The sequence below is a fragment of the Ovis canadensis genome, chromosome 9 (genome assembly GCF_042477335.2).
Source record: "Ovis canadensis isolate MfBH-ARS-UI-01 breed Bighorn chromosome 9, ARS-UI_OviCan_v2, whole genome shotgun sequence".
Classification (NCBI taxonomy): Eukaryota; Metazoa; Chordata; class Mammalia; order Artiodactyla; family Bovidae; genus Ovis; species Ovis canadensis.
The window spans coordinates 87,097,891-87,114,417 of NC_091253.1; the positions used below are offsets into that span (position 1 = coordinate 87,097,891).

The 16,527-nt window shown below is 43.4% G+C and overlaps 1 protein-coding gene across 1 annotated transcript in view; it reads right to left on the bottom strand.

Annotated features, from left to right (window-relative positions):
- SPAG1 (sperm associated antigen 1) overlaps positions 1–16,527 on the bottom strand; it is an 82,288-nt gene that overhangs the window by 11,869 nt on the left and 53,892 nt on the right. Inside the window, exons 11-14 of the mRNA XM_069600514.1 lie at positions 13,874–14,266; positions 13,461–13,560; positions 7,242–7,394; positions 2,620–2,786 (exon numbers count right to left, since the gene is read on the bottom strand). Coding sequence (XP_069456615.1) covers positions 2,620–2,786; positions 7,242–7,394; positions 13,461–13,560; positions 13,874–14,266 — 813 coding nt within the window. The remainder of the gene's footprint in view (positions 1–2,619; positions 2,787–7,241; positions 7,395–13,460; positions 13,561–13,873; positions 14,267–16,527) is intronic.

Genomic DNA, 16,527 nt, shown 5'->3' on the forward strand with positions numbered 1-16,527 from the left:
GCCAATAAACAACCTTTTCTGCTTAAGACATTCATGGTCGGGTTTTCTGTTACCAGCAATCAGAGAGTCCCAGCTATTACTGTTTCCTATTATCTTGCCGTGAGCATGACCCTCCACTCAGGATCCATTCCCTTCTTCCTAAGGGTACCTCGATATTCACGCAGCTCTCACTCCTCTCCTACTCAGCCCACGTGTCCAGGAGAAGCTGACCCCACCAATCAGAATTTGGGTCTAAGCCAATCAAGGCATTTCTTCATCACAGGGAGTGGCTCAGGAATAAGCATATGACTCATTAGAATAAATACCAAGACAGTTTAGCCTACAGAACAACAGGCCAAAAAAAGCTAGGTCTTTAGGGCAATGTATTTCCTCATCCTTAAATTAATACCACCAAAAGCAGTAGTGTCTCTCTCTCTCTCTTTGGACACTGATCTGTGCAGTCATTAAGTCTAAAACTGCTACAGTTCTCTACTTCTGGCCATACCCTGAGCCCTGACAAATTGTACCTGATTTTGGAGCCTGCCCAGGTCCTTTCAGTTACTTTGAGCCAAAACTATCTCCTTACAGTTATAAGTCAACAGATTTTCTGTGACTTGCAACCAAGGTTGTCTACCATACATAAAATATTAAAATTTTAAGTTTTAAATCTGTGTATTAACTTTATAGAGTATCTAGATATAAAATGAAAATCCATCACTTAATTTTTAAAATATATCTTTAAATTCTATGATCTAAAGATCCTGATAGATGCACTGAATTTATAGCATAAACTCAGAATATAAATGATAACCTTATTTGTCCCTCCCACACAAATGGCAAGGATATTAACTTTTCATCCTTTATTTCAAATCACAGAATATTTCTGCCTAATGTTTCATGTTTCAAAAGATCTCACACTATGCAGCCAAATGACACTCGCCATAAATCTTGGCATCTATATAAGCTCTATAACAGATTATTACAGAGGATTTTTTCCCTCTAATTTGCTGAAAATTTTTCCTCAAGCTTTTCTTCCCATACTGTTTTTAGGAACATGGAATCCAGTCTCACTAATAAATATGAACGGAAAGAACTGATTATTCTTGTGCTCATGACTTGCTAGCACATATCTACAGCATGGTTAGTTTTTGCACATTATTAATAATGAAGAGCTACCCTTTACTGACCAAATACTTTGTGCCAGTCCCCACTGATTACAGACTCTAGAAACTAGAGATTCCCACACTTTCCCCAGAACTGCTGCCCATTTAAAAGCCTTGGTAGAAGTTCCCTGCCTCTTCTTTCTAGGCAAGGAAAAGAGTGAGGGTCTGACACCAGCCTTCGGGACATGTGAGTTCAGGAACCTCAGGGGCTCTGCAAGATGAAGCCCAACAAAGACACCCATGGCTCCCTACGCAGGCAGTAGAAACAGCCTCAGCTGGCTTTCAGGAAGAAGGCAAGCGTGAAGTCACACTGACTACACACTCTACACAAAGTGCTGAGATGGGCACTGTGGGGATATAGTTGTGGACCTAAACAACTATGATGAAAGGGAGATGGAGGTACTGCTAAGATACATGTTATAAGGCTTTATTCTTTCAAAAACATCAATTTCATGACACTAGCCTTGCCACCACATTCATGGTATGATGAGAACTACATGGCTACTTAATTCATTTTCTTATTATTAACAATAATGCTGACTCAACCTTTATTAGGCGCGTCCCTGGTGGCTCAGTGGTAAAGAATTCGCCTGCAATGCAGGAGATGCAGGTTCAATGCTTGGATCGAGAAGATCCCCTGGAGCAAGAAGTGGCAACCCACTCCAGTATTCTTACCTGGGAAATCCCACGGACAGAGGAGCCGGAGCTATAAACAACTGAGCGATTAAACAGTAACAACCTTTATGAAGAGGTTCAGTCAGTTCAGTTCAGTCACTCAGTCGTGTCCAACTCTTTTTGACCCCATGGGCTGCAGCACGCCAGGCCTCCCTGTCCATCACCAACTTCCAGAGCTGACTCAAACTCACGTCCATTGAGTTGGTGACGCCATCCAACCATCTCATCCTCTGTTGTCCCCTTCTCCTACTGCCTTCAATCTTTCCCAGCATCAGAGTCTTTTCAAATGAGTCATTTCTTTGCATCAGGTGGCCAAAGTATTGGAGTTTCAGCTTCAACATCAGTCCTTTCAATGAACATTCAGGACTGATTTCCTTTAGGATGGACTGCTGGATCTCCTTGCAGTCCAAGGGACTCTCAAGAGTCTTCCCCAACACCACAGTTCAAAAGCATCAATTCTTCGGCGCTCAGCTTTCTTTATATTCCAACTCTATGAAGAGGTTACTGTACGCTTACACAGGCAGCACGTTGTGCTGAGTATGCCGTATGTATATCTCCTCTTATTCCTGAGCATAACTCCGTGAGACAGTTACTCACACCTCCCCCTTTCATATACATGAAGACACTGGACGTGGGCAGCAACTCCTTAAGACTATGCAGTTAGACAGAGGGAGAGCAGGGTCTTGAACTTAAACCCAGGTCTGACACCTGATATTATGCACTTATCCTCCCGCTCTACTGAGAAAATAATACGCACAGCTCACAGTAACCCTCAGAAGAAATGAATGCAGGCTTCCCCTACCTGGCATGCCTGGCTGGGGATGGCAACAGGAATCTCCCACTTGGTCTGGGGGCGTCTCTACCGCAGGCCGCCAAGCCCGCACTTGTGCGGAGGCGGGCACAGCAGGAATGGGCGGCAGCTTCTCCCGCCAGTTTGGGCCATCCAGAGCGATCAAAATCTTTGTTATCCTAAAAAGAAAATCAGTTTTCTCTGTTGATCACGCAGTTTGCTTTTTTATATTACTGAAGGTCACATCAAGGTAAAACAGAAATGCTACGCAGCTCACGGGGTCACAGAGAGTTGGACACGACTTGGCGACTGAACAACAACATGCATTTGTATACTTTCCTGTAGAAAACACACCAACTTGAGCTATATGCTGTCCACATAAACTGTCTTTGAAAGGACTTTCAAAAGTTGCTCCCAACTATGTAACTTTAGATCTTTTTTGTATCAAAAGAAAAATGAAGACACTTCTAAATGGTTTAAGAAATTTTAAAATGTATATGCAATAAAATTTTAATTTTTTAAAAAAGTAAAGTATAAAACTAAAATTTAGGAAGCCTAGAAGAAATGTGCCCCACATAACATTTCATATAATTGCTAAAGTGATTATTACTCTTGAGACTTAACAGAAGTACTTTAGAACTTCTATGCCCAAACTGCATACTAAAAATAGGTATACAGGACTGGCTGCTAAAACTGATGAGGGTGTGTACATGTGTGTGCTTAGTTGCTCAGTCATGTCTGACTCTTTGCAACCCCATGGACTATAGCCCACCAGGCTCCTCTGTCCATGAGATTTCCCAGGCAAGAGTGGGTTGCCATTCCCTTCTCCAGGGGATCTTCCCAATCCAGGAATCGAACCTGTATCTCCTGCACTGGCAGGATTCTTTACCACTCAGCCACTTGGGAAGCCCAAAACTGATGAGGAGTGGCTGTCAAATGGAATAGTGCTTCTTTTTGAAACATTAACATATGGTTAAGATACTCTTACCTTGCATTTTTTCATCTCTAAAATGATCTACTCATTGTGTTTTCATATGCATAAAGATGAAAGAATTTGATAATGGAGTCTACTACAAGGACCCTTGTATTAATGACATTTGCTAATGGCTATAAATAATATTCAGATTACCACCCCTGATTATCACTTTCCCATCATTTTAAACACACAAAGTATCATACTTAGATTTTAAAACAAAACTAAATTATGTCTGGGATAAATCTGGTTTTAAAAAAAGGTGCTCCCCAAGACTGAGAAAGTCACTGGTAATTAGTAGAATGCATTCAAATTAGTTAACTCAGTAGTACTTTTTATGTGAAAAAATTATATTTATATAGAGCCAAATATAATACATACATTCTCCCTACAGTTTCATAAACTTAAATTTCAACAGTGATCTTTGGTTATGATAGCCACATCTCATATTTTAGTGCAAAATTTTTTTTTTGAAAAATAATGTATAACCACCCACCATAGAAGAAGAAAAAGGCGCTTTAGGAAAAAGAATTTTCAAGCAAAACGTGTATTACCAGCAGAAAGGAAGGAAGAAGCAGCTTAAAAGAGATGATGTGTTGCCAGGGAGTAAATAAGTATATACAGGGAAATGTAACATATGAGATTCCTGGAGAGGAAAAGAGGAATATGGTTAATGGAAGAAACAAAATAAGCATAGATGTTTAAATTTTTTTTTCCAAAAAAAAAGCTGTTTAGATGGAAAAGCAAGCATAAATATAGGGTTCATGAAAAGGAATAGTGTAATTTTTTAATGAATATTTTACAGAAAATATATATGCCAAAACCAGACAAAGCCTCCTTACCTTTTTATAAAATGATATATAAGCAATAACCATTCCATTAAAAAAATGAATGAGTCTTAAAAGTCAGTCTGTGTAGAAGCACCTTCTTGAGTACATCTAAAAATTACAATATAATTCTCAAAAAACTAAACAGAATTACCACATGATCCAGCAATTCCATGCCTAGGAATACCCCAAAAGGAACTGAAAACAGGTATGCAAACAAAACCTTGCACATGATGCTCACAGCAGCACTATTCACAATAGCCAATGGTGGGAACAGCTGAAATGTCCTTCACCAGATTAATGGGTGCAACACATCCATACAGTGGAATATTACTCAGTCATAAACAGAAATGACACCATCACACATGCCACACCATGGACCAACCTTGAAAACATAAGCTATGTGAGTCAGGCACAAAAGCTACACACCGTATGTTTCTATTATATGAACTCTCCAGAATAAGTAAATCCACAGAGACGGAAAGCAAATTGGGGGCTTAATGGGGGTTTCCCTTTGGCAGGGGTGGGATGAAGTATTTTGGAACTATTAGAGGTGGTGGCTGTCCAATACTGTGAGTGTACTAAAGGCCACTAAATTGTATACCTAAAAATAGTAAACTCAGTTGTTATGTGAATTTACTTGAATTTTTTTTAAGTGTAAAAAATGTAGAAGGTTCAGAAATATGAATGATCCCAGTCTCTCAGACATAAATTTCTCCCTTCAGACCCATTCAGTCTATCACTATGAACCAGAGTTCCTAAAACACCTCTTCACAGGCCCCTTGTCTCTGGCAGACACTTCAGGTGTCTGCCCACTTTTTTTCATGAGACCCTCTAACCCTGGGAGAAGATCCTACTTTCCCAACCATCTCGGAGACTCGCAGGCAGAGGATGGGCGAACTGATAGCAGAAGCCCACAGCACAGGGTCTGCTGGAGAATGCATTCACTCCACACAATTTTACTGAGGATGCCTACTGTACAAGGTACCGCAACAGCACAGCTGGATAAAACACAACCCTGACTTCCCAGAACTCTTAGTGGAATGAATCTAAAAGAACTTTATGAAAACACATAATATGCAAAGAAGGCACAGGGAGGGAGAGGAGCCTGAGGGGCATGTGTGCTGGGGGAGATGGGTGGATCAGGGGACGACGTCCTCTCCTAAAGGGCAGAAGGGACTTAGCCGCACAAAAGTGGGGAAGAAGAGCCTTCAGGAGTCCATGTGGAGGCAGCAAGTGATGTGCAACCAGGTGGCTGTGCAGCAGGAGAAAAGGCTTGGAGGGCTCCCAGGGACACCCCTCATTTTACAGGATGGAGACCAGGCCCTGAATGCCCAGGGTTCCATTGGGTCCCACTCTAGATCCAATAACCAGTATCTTTTCTTTTCTTCCCAACAGGCGGGTCCCTAGTGACCACGGAGAAGAAGCACCAGGGAAAAGCTGCCCACTCAACACACAGATCTTTCCAACAGTTTTCTCCAAAGTGCAATGGGACCAGGTGGGGAGGTAAGGCAGGACTGTAAGACAGAGTTCTCATCTTCTTCAGCTTTGTCCAAGGTCCCCTCCATGGCCAATCAATGCCCTTCACTGACCACCTCCAGTGCTTGTTCTCTGAAGCTGTAGCCCATAGACCAGGGCAGCCTGACCCCTCTGTGATGCCCCCACTCATCAATTAATGTTCATGCTTGGGGATAACGTGATTTATGTTAAGCTGTTTCCCCTCTAGCTACATTCTACTTTGCTTAAAGACAGAGCCTATGTCATTTTCCCCCTTCCTCTCTTTCTGTGTGGTGTGTGGGACATGCTACTCTAGATCCACACAAGGCAGTGTGACACACAAAAATCCTTCAAAGAAATTATACTTTGGACAAATGGAACTAGAAAATATCATACATAGCCAAGTAGTAACTTTTCAAAGTTCACGTGAAAGCGGTTTATGAAATCTGGAAGCTCTTACTTTCCCGTTCTCACCTGAGGAGTAAACAGGTCATAATATAAATTCTGTGCTATTTCACCATCCTGTGCTGTGCTTAGTCGCTCAGTCCTGTCTGACTCTTTGTGACCCCATGAACTGTAGCCCGCCAGGCTCCTCTGTCCATAGGGATTCTCCAGGCAAGAATACTGAAGTGGGCGGCCATGCCCTCCTCCAGGGCATCTTCCCCACTCAGGGATCGAACCCAGGTCTCCCACGTTGCCAGTGGGTTCTTTACTGAGCCACAAGGGAAGCCATCACCATCCTAGATGAGTGTCTACTAAAGGGCAGATAACACAAACTTCTAGCAGGCTCATGAAACATCCCCTCGCCTGAGGAGAAAATAAAACATGTTTCCACTGACAGATGTGCTGCCAGTGAATGCCTGCAGATCCTGCAAAAGAAGACTCAACACGGCAGGCTTTGCCACATTTTTAGATCTCGGACTGTAATCAGTACTGATGTATGACATCACTGGAAACACCTTTCTAACCCCACAGATATTAACAAACACTAAAATCAAATTCTGTACACCTTGAGTTGCGCAGAAGAGCCATACCCTGTGCTGTTTTTAAAATTAAGTGTATATCACACATAATATTCCCTGAACAGTGATAAGTGGACCAGGAAACAAAGATAAAGGTGTCAGAGGACAACTCAAAACATATCATGGGATAGTTAGAAAGTTAGAGAGTGAGAACCATTTGGTTTTGAAGAGGTGAAAAAAGGCACACATCCATGTAATGCCAATAAGGAAGAACATGTCCACACCTCGACCTCGTTCTGAAAGGAGGGGAAGAAACGAAACCTCATTCCATTAGAAAACAACTCGCCCTTGGGCAGCAGCCTCTGATTAGGTTACCTGTTAATACTGTCATTTGCTATCTGGATTCCACAGTCTATTTGCAACACTGTTTTATAATCCACGTAAGCTTTCTGATACTGCTCTACAGTTTCATAGGCCATAGCTCGTCGAAGAAGAGGCTTGATAGAGAATGGATGAAGTTCCAGGGCCCTAAAGGAGACAGAAATATTACATGTCATTTGTTATGAAGATCACTCCCTAACTCATACTAACCCGACATATCGGTTAGGACTGAACTCTCACATACATGCATATCTGATATTTCACCTTGGGTACCTGGCAACATACCAGAAAGGCAAACCCAGAGCAATCAATCTGTGGTTACTTCCCTTCTTTTAAACCAGTCCCCTTTGGCACTTGCTCTTCCCCCAGTGAGACTGAGCTCCCAGGCAGCAGGCACTGCCTACCCCTCCAAGCCCCCATCCCAGGGTCGCCCCCCACCCCCATGGGCTAACAGCCCGCATGGCACTGGCTCAGAGTAGGCTTTGCACCAGGTTCTTGTTACTGACAGATCCAAGGGAAAATTTTATCTGCACCTATGTACTTACTAAGGCACTTAGCATAGAACCACAAAAACCTACAATACCTTTTGAAAATCAGCCCTCTAAAGCTTAACACAGTTGATTATGATTTACTTGCTGCCGGTCAAAAATAGACTGGAGGAAATTGAGGAAGTTGGTATACAATGATTTCTGTAAGTCATGAATTTTCTAGTGTACTTTCTATTCTGTGAAGTACTTCCAGTATCACTAGAGATATATTTCAAGGTTATGTTCCTTGGTTTTATTTGAAGTAACTGCTTAAGGCTACGTCACTAACTTAATACACTTCACTATACTCTGAAATAAAGCATACAATCAAAAGATGGTATTTGAGTGAAAACTATTGTACGCTCTTAGTTTTAACAAAATCAGTTGAAACTGTGAAGGAGTATTATGGGTCGATACCAACATTTATTAATATTCCTTGCAGAGATCCCACGAAGAGCCTACTTCTCCTCTCTGATCCACTAACAAGAATCTGTGCCAGACTGTCTACAGTGGGGATAAAGGTTTGCTGGTGATTCTTTACGCACGAGCAGTTTCCATATATCAGACATTTGGCCTGCTTCAGGAAAAGCATGATTTCTTCCCCAGTAGGTCTGTTTATCCCTGTCTACAGTGATCTGGAAGGAGGAAACCCTGACAACACCTGCAGGTGTGAGTCACTGCAGATGACAGCTAATGTCACAACAGGCCTGGAAGGTAAACATTCATACATTCAGGTCACAGATGAGGGAGCAATCTGCCCACATGCCTCATCTTCTGAACTTAAACCAGGGGAGACCAAGGGCATTGCTGGTCTTGATCATTACTATATCCCAGCACTTAGATCACAGAGGGCCACTGGAGGCACTCAGCAAAGCCCTCCCAAGTGAACCTTCAGGACCCACACTCTTGCCACCACAAGCACAGATGAAAGCACCACAGATTAAGAAAGGCACAGTCACCTGCCACCCAGAGAGAGCCCTTGATGATTCTTCACATTGTATGGATACTTGACTGCACATGTGAGTGTGCTCCTGGGCTGTATATCACTCACTCTGTTCCAGAAATGTCATTAAACCTAATTAGCATCATTTCTTTGAAAAAGAATCATTTTTGCTCTGCCTAGGTACTAGGATCGGGGATGATTTTTAACAATCTCTTTTGCATTGTACTGGATTTAAAATTCTTTTTTTCCATAATAGGTATGTGTTACTCTTGTAACCAGTAAAAGTTATTTAAAAAATAAAAGTCTATTAAAAACACTCAAACACTAGAAAACAGGTTTTGGGATATCAGGATCTATCACCTGTACCCCTGTCTTAAATCTACCTTAGCTTAATGCTTAAGAGATAGTAACTACATGAACACTAATTATAAATATAGGGTCACAGACACAAGACTATCCCCATTTTACCAAAGACTTCCAATGCCCAAGGAGCTATTTATCCATAAGATGGACCTGAGATAGACGTGGAATCTAAAGCTGAATGAGATGATGCATTTAATTTATAGCACTTCCCAGCTTTTCTTTTTAACCACAATCCTGAAAATGAATGTGAGCTTATGAATGGGAATTCCACTAAAGCAAAAAAAGAAAAGTGCATTTATTCATAAACACACAGAGAACTTTAAAATCAGAGTTTACAAGAGCTTAACTATTCAAGTTAACACAGTTAAGAAGGCCTTCTAATTTCAAGTCCATCAGAGAGAAGCAAAGACGAGCAGAAACAGAATTACTAGGCAACATTCATTTGAGTCTGTCGAAACACTCTCAATGAAAAGTCCAGGAAAGAGTTTTGATGTATTTAGATAACTCATAAAGGTTCTCTGACAGATTGGGAGCAGTGAAGATACTTTTTAGCTGATAAAAAATTATGAGAATTGTTTTATGGTTTTTCTAGTAGTCATGTACCAACATGAAAGTTGGACCATAAAGAAAGCTGAGTGTTGAAGAATTGATGCTTTTGAATTGTGGTGCTGGAGAAGACTCCTGAAGAGTCCTTTGGACCACAAGGAGATCAAATCAGTCAATCCTAAAGGAAACCAACCCTGAATATTCACTGAAAGGACTGATGCTGAAGCTGCAATACTTTGGCTACCAGATGCGAAGAGGTAACTCACTGGAAAAGACCCTGATGTTGGGGAACGCTGAAGGTAGGAGAAGGGGATAGCAGAGGATGTGAATTTGAGCAAACTAAATACTTCTAGTGCCCCTTCAATTATTATTTTAAAAATAAGCCAAATTAACTGATATTTGATTTGCTTAATTCCTGAAAAACAAGTTAATCTTGTCATTCAGGGAAAAAATAGGGCACAACATAGTAATCTTAGGGGAAAATATTCATGTTAACCTCTGTAACCTGAAAGGATGGAGTTCCGTTTGCTTTCCTGCACATGTACTTGGTGCAGACAGGGGCTGGCATGTCACCATTGTCATCCTCAAAGCTCTGACATTTCTGGAACAATTACTGTATGTCTAGTAACTATGCTGAATGCTTCTTTTGCAATATCTGCTTAATGTTTGCCTAAGTTCAGTCAAGATGTGCTAGTGTTCTCTCTGTCTTTTTCCCCCCAAAAATGCATAAAAAGTTATTTCACAAGTAAATCTATGAAAGTTAGTTCATAGGTTCTCCCTTATTTTAAATTTTGCTCCCAGGGAATTTTTCTTTTTCACTGTTTGAAACCTGCTACCACTTGTAATAAAAGTCTGTGCAAACAACTCTCCAAGGAGCAAACATAATTAACTGAAAAACTAAAACACAGATTCTTTCGAGGTGAAGAGAAAACTGGTTTTCAATACAGCCATACTTCAACATGTCCCCCAAGGCAAATCATGGTTTCCCTGGCATTAAGATGAATTTGAGAATCACTGCTTTTGAGTAAAATCATCCCAATCACCCAGTCACCTTATGCTGAGACTCTTATGTCAGGTATCAAAGAAAACATCTAAGTAGGTCAGTTTCTAGAAAGGTCGGTACTGACCAGCAGAACCAGATTCCTTGGCGGAGAACACAGCCCTTCACTAAGGACCCCTCACCTAAACCACCACCCATTTCCCCTCTGCCTCCTCCCTCCCCGGAAGGCAATCTCCTGCTCTTCTTCACGACAAAACTCCACTCCAGTCTCAACAGTCTCCTCTGTGACTTCCTCCTGGGTCTCCCCCGAAACACAACACATTTTAGCAAGAAAACATCTTACACCATATCTCACTTACACCATCTCACTTAAGGATAAAGTAAGTCCACTGTTTTTTAACCAGTGTACTGAACTCACTGAAGGAAGACCTGAGACACATCTGAAGGGTAATGTATTAGGCAACAGACAACTTGAACTGAAAGGTTCTCAGCTGCAAATCGCAAGGTGCCTGACACTATGCAAATCTACTTGGTTTTGTTGTTAGTTATGGGCAGTGGCAAACGTTTAACAGCTGGCTCTCCTGAGAAAAAGGCCCAGAATTGTGGCCTTTGCCAATTTTCATAGTATTAGTAGTACGCCAATCATATCAGATTTCAACTACCAACTTGACTTCAACCAACTCCCCAAATCCTGAAAACGTTGTGAGCTAGCACAACCGTTGATGATGCCAGGACAGACCAAAGTAAATATAAATATTATTTATTTTAAATTTGAATATGTAAAATTGGCAAAAAAAATACAAGCAGCTCACGACTTTCTTTTTAAGCTGCAGGCACAGATAACCCACATATGTAAACTGATATTGTCAATGAAAAAAAAAAATTGTTCAACTTATAATCAAGGTGTCCATGTATGCCACTGTCCAAACTAGGGCTTCTAAGAGTGAAAGGGAGTAATACTAATAATTAAACCACACAACAGGAGTAAATGAAGATTGTGACGATTACACCAGTACATGCAGCTTCTTACTTTTTAGATGCACTAACAGTAACATATTAATGGCAGAAAGCGAAGAGGAACTTAAGAGCTTTTTGATGAAGATGGAAGAAGAGAGTGAAAAAGCTGGCTTAAAACTCAACTTCAAAAAGAAAGATCCTGGCATCTGGCTCCGTCACTTCATGGCAAACAGATGGAGAAAAAATGGGAACAGTGACAGATTTCACTTTGGGGGGCTCCAAAATCACTGAGGATGGTGACTATTGCCATGAAATTAAAAGATGCTTGGTCCTTGGAAGAAACACTGTGACAAACCTAGACAATGTATTAAAAAGCAGAGACATCACTTTGCCCACAAAGGTCCATATAGTCAAAGCTATGGTTTTTCCAGTAGTCATGTACGGATGTGACAGTTGGATCATAAAGAAGGCTGAGTGCTGAAGAATTGATGCTTTCAAACTGTGGTGCTAGAGAAGACTCTTGAGAGGCCCTTGGACAGCACAGACATCAAACCAGTCAATCCTAGAGGAAATCAACCCTGGATATTCACTGGAAGGACTGATGCTGAAGCTCTAATACTTTAGCCACCTGGTGCAAAGAGCCAACTCACTGGAAAAGATCCTGATGCTGGGAAAGACTGAGGGCAAGAGGAGAAGGGGGCAACAGAAGACAAAATGATTGGATGACATCATCGACTCAATGGACATGAGTTTGAGCAGACTCTGGGAGATAGTGAAGGACAGGAAAGCCTGGCGTGCTGCAGTTCATGGGGTCTCAAAGAGTCGGACATGACTTAGTGACCGAACAACAATAAATAGTAACTTCTTTCCAAAGGGCTCCTCAAGAAGGCTTAATATTTAATGGTTAAAAAAAATTTTTTAAGATACTTTTTATTTATGTAAATATATTCATCCATCTCAGTATGTAACTTGTTGAGTACCATGGGTGACTACTGTGCTTGAGGGATGCACACACAATTCCTGACCTCAGAGAGCTTAAATTCCTCTGCAGAGGGTGACATAAGTGCCTACAGGTGTGAGAGTGAGTCAAGTGTCATAGCCACGCAGAAGACCACGAAGTCTGAGGTGACAAGGAAAGTGGAGATGAGGGGGAAGCTGAGGAAAGATTCCTGAAGCAAAGCTGTGCAGAGGGCATTACACATACAGACCAAAGGGGAGCAGAAAGCTTGGGGGGGGGATTGGGGGGAGAAGGGGCACGGGGTGCAGTGTGGTGACAAAGTGTTAGTCACTCAGTAGTGTCTGACTCTTTACAAACCCATGGACTGTAGCCCGCCAGGATTCTCTGTCCCTGGAATTCTTCGGGCAAGAATACTGGAGTGGGTGGCTATTCCCTTCTCCAGGGGATCTTCCCGACTCAGGGATCCAACCCAGGTCTCCTGCATTGCGAGCAGATTCTTCACCGCCTGAGCCACCAGGGAAGCAGAGATTATAATGATCTGCAACAGCATACTGGGCAACTGAACACAGGCTGAAACAGTCTGCACAAAATAATGCTTCAGGAAAAGTCATCCTGATGCCACAGTGGATTGGAGGAGGCAGAGACACCGGTCAGAAGGCTTCTCCAATACTCTGGGATCGATGTAGAAAGATTATGATTAAGGTGGTAGCTAAGGAATGAAAAAAGTTTGCACAAACATCTTCTATAATTGTCTTCATATATGTAAAAGGATGTATGAGCTTTATGTGTTAACCAATTAACGCACCTTCAATGTCTTAAAAAATCAGATTTACGCAGAAACGTTAGAAGGGTATTAAATACTGCATTCATCCCACTGAAATGATAATCTGTTGACAAAGCTGAAAAACGGGCAGTTTACCTGTTACAATCCTGAATACAGCCACTGCAGTTTCCGTCTTTGAGGTAACATGCTGCTCTATTTGAATATAAGATACTTAGATCGGCTGCACTTCCACTTCCTAAAAATCACATTTAATTAAATAGTTACAATCCATTGGCGGAATCACAGTTCAGCAGAAGACTGAGGTCTCCCGCGGCACCACGGTCCTACACCCGCGGCTAACGCGGCTGCGAGCAGCTGCCGGGGCCCGCTCCGGCCAGAGGCCAAGCCCGTGACCGGCAGCTGCCCACGCGCCCCGCCCCGGGCACACGCGGCGCGCCCCGAGGTTCGGCCGCATCCGCCCTGCCCTCGGTTTCCAGGAAGGGAACGGACGCAGTGGGCGCCTGTCATTCGCAAGGGGCCGGGGAGACCGCCGGGCGCAGCTCACTCACCTGCGGGCTCCAGCTGCGCGATCGCCGCCGAGTACTTGAGCGCCGCCTCGGAGAACTGCCCATTCTGAAAGAGCTCGTTGCCCTGGCTCTTCAGGGCGGCGGGGCCCATCGGGGCAGAGGGCACGGGCGGGGGCGCGTCGGGTCCCGGGGACGCGCCGGCCGCGGGCTCCCCGGCGCCCCGCCCGCCGCCCGGCTGCCCGTTGGCGCCGCCCGCCGGGGCCCGGGCCCGCGGTCGGTCCCGCTTGTCCGCGCCGGCCCCTGGCGCCCGGCCCCGCCGCGGCGCGCCCCTCTCCGGCCGCTTGCCGCCCTCTCTCCTGCGCGTCAGCTTCTTCTGGATGTTGCCCATGGCGCGCGGCTCGGCGGCGCTCCCGGCTCCCGCCGGCTCCGCCGCCTCTGTGGGGAGTGGATGCGGGAAGTGACTGTTTGCATCACCGGGAGCAGCTACCGCCGAGGCCGCGGCAGTGCCGGCGCGGGGGCGGGGTCGCGGGCGAAGCCGGGAGGAGCCGGCCCGCCCCTCGCCGGGAGCCGGGCAGTTCCGGCGCCGCTGGGGGCCGGTCCGCCCCGAGGGCTGAGCACCGGAGGCCGCGCTCCTGTGGAACCAGAGGGTTTCCGGGGCTGAGGACTCAAGTAAAGCCCGGACTTAACTCTTCGAACGCCGAAGAGCTTGGGATGTGAAAACCGGCATTTCAAACATCATTCCCTTCATCACAGCATACGTGTCGAGGTAGACCTTACATAATTTGTACTTTTCTTCCGCTTAACAATTTACAAATGAATGAATGAAGTTACTAAGACTTGAATACAACTGCACTCCCAAGTTAGGGTACCCTTTCCTTCTGTTAAAGAACTGGGAGAAGATAACTTTTTCAAATTATCTTTTTCAAATAATCAAAAAATTATCAACTTTTTCAAATTATCAAGTCCAAGTGATTTTTAAGGCATTTAAAAATGGTTTTAGCAAGGAACTCACATAAAACAGCCACCTAGTTTTTAAAGTGAACCTTAAAAAGTCAGTAAAATTTCCATTACAGTACCTTACTCCAAGGTAAAAATTCCTCTGATCTTGATTGAAAGATTTCAAGTATTTATCAGAGCTTTAATAATTGATTATTGAACTGATTTTTAACTATGAAAATAAATATTTCATTGATGGGTGTCTAAATATTTAAAACAAAGCAATTCATCATTTCAAAGCACTAACTGCAGAGACTTCCCAACTTTCTCTTGTAACAAATTCTCATCTAATTTTTAATGAATGTATTTCCCATTCTGTTTCATGAATGTTAAAGCCAGAATCTGAAGCACAGATGAAATAGAAAGCAACAAGTACATAAATGAAAATCAGTGAATAGATGATGGTCACCTTAAGGCAAGCAATGAGCTTATCAGTTCAGTTCAGTCGCTCAGTTGTGTCCAACTCTTTGCAACCCCATGAATCGCAGCACGCCAGGCCTCCCTGTCCATCAGCAACTCCCAAAGTCTACTCAAACTCATGTCTAACGAGTCAGTGATGCCATCCAGCCATCTCATAGCATATTGGGCACCTACTGACCTGGGGAGTTCCTCTTTCAGGATAGAGTTCCTCTATCATTTTGCCTTGTGAGAGGGCATCAGAGGGCAGACACACTGAAACCATAATCACAGAAAACTAGCCGATCTGATCACACGGACCACAGCCTGTCTAACTCAATGAAACTAAGCCATGCCGTGTGGGGTCACCCAGGATGGTCGGGTCATGGTGGAGAGGTCTGACAGAATGTGGCCCACTGGAGAAGGGAATGGCAAACCACTTCAATATTCTTGCCTTGAGAACCCCATGAACAGTATAAAAAGGCAAAATGAGTGTATAAAAGCAAACTAAAGAGTTTTCCTGGCTCAGACAGTAAAGCGTCTGTCTGCAGTGCAGGAGACCCGGGTTCGATCCCTGGTTTGGGAAGATTTCCTGGAGAAAGAAATGGCAGCCCACTTCAGTATTCTTGCCTGGAAAATCCCATGGACGGCGGAGCCTAGTAGGCTACAGTCCATGGGGTCGCAAAGAGTCGGACACAACTGAGCAACTTCACTTTCACTTTTCCATACAACAGAATGACATTCAATTTTGGATCACTAACCAAAAGAGGCTTAATTATTAAAACAAAAGATGATCTTGTAATAGTGATAAATCCCTAGATTGAACCCAGTAGAATTATTACAGCAAGGCTCTAGTACTCTTCATCTGGTACTTGCTGCTCAGGTTCCACCCAGAATAAAAATGGACGGAAGCATAAATCAGTGTCAGAAGAAATGATGAGCAGCTAGTATTGTTTTCTGTTCCCTTGGGTGTCATCCACTCATGTCTGACCAATACTGTTACTAAACAGCTGCTATTTATTTAAAACTTAATATGAGTCAGGACCTTTACATACATTATCATTAACCTTCATACCAAGTATTATCCCCACATTACAAATGAAGAAAGAGAGACACAAGGAGAAGACTAAGGAATTCCCTCAAGCATGAAGAGCTAGAAACCAACGTAACTGGGATTCAGGATCCAGAGGAAATGAAATGAATGCTGTACCTCTTTCCTTAAGATTGAAATGCCCCTGAAATTTCCCTGCACAGGTAAGCAGAGGCCCAGGCACGAAAGACCTGTGAGTCCTGGGGGCTATTTA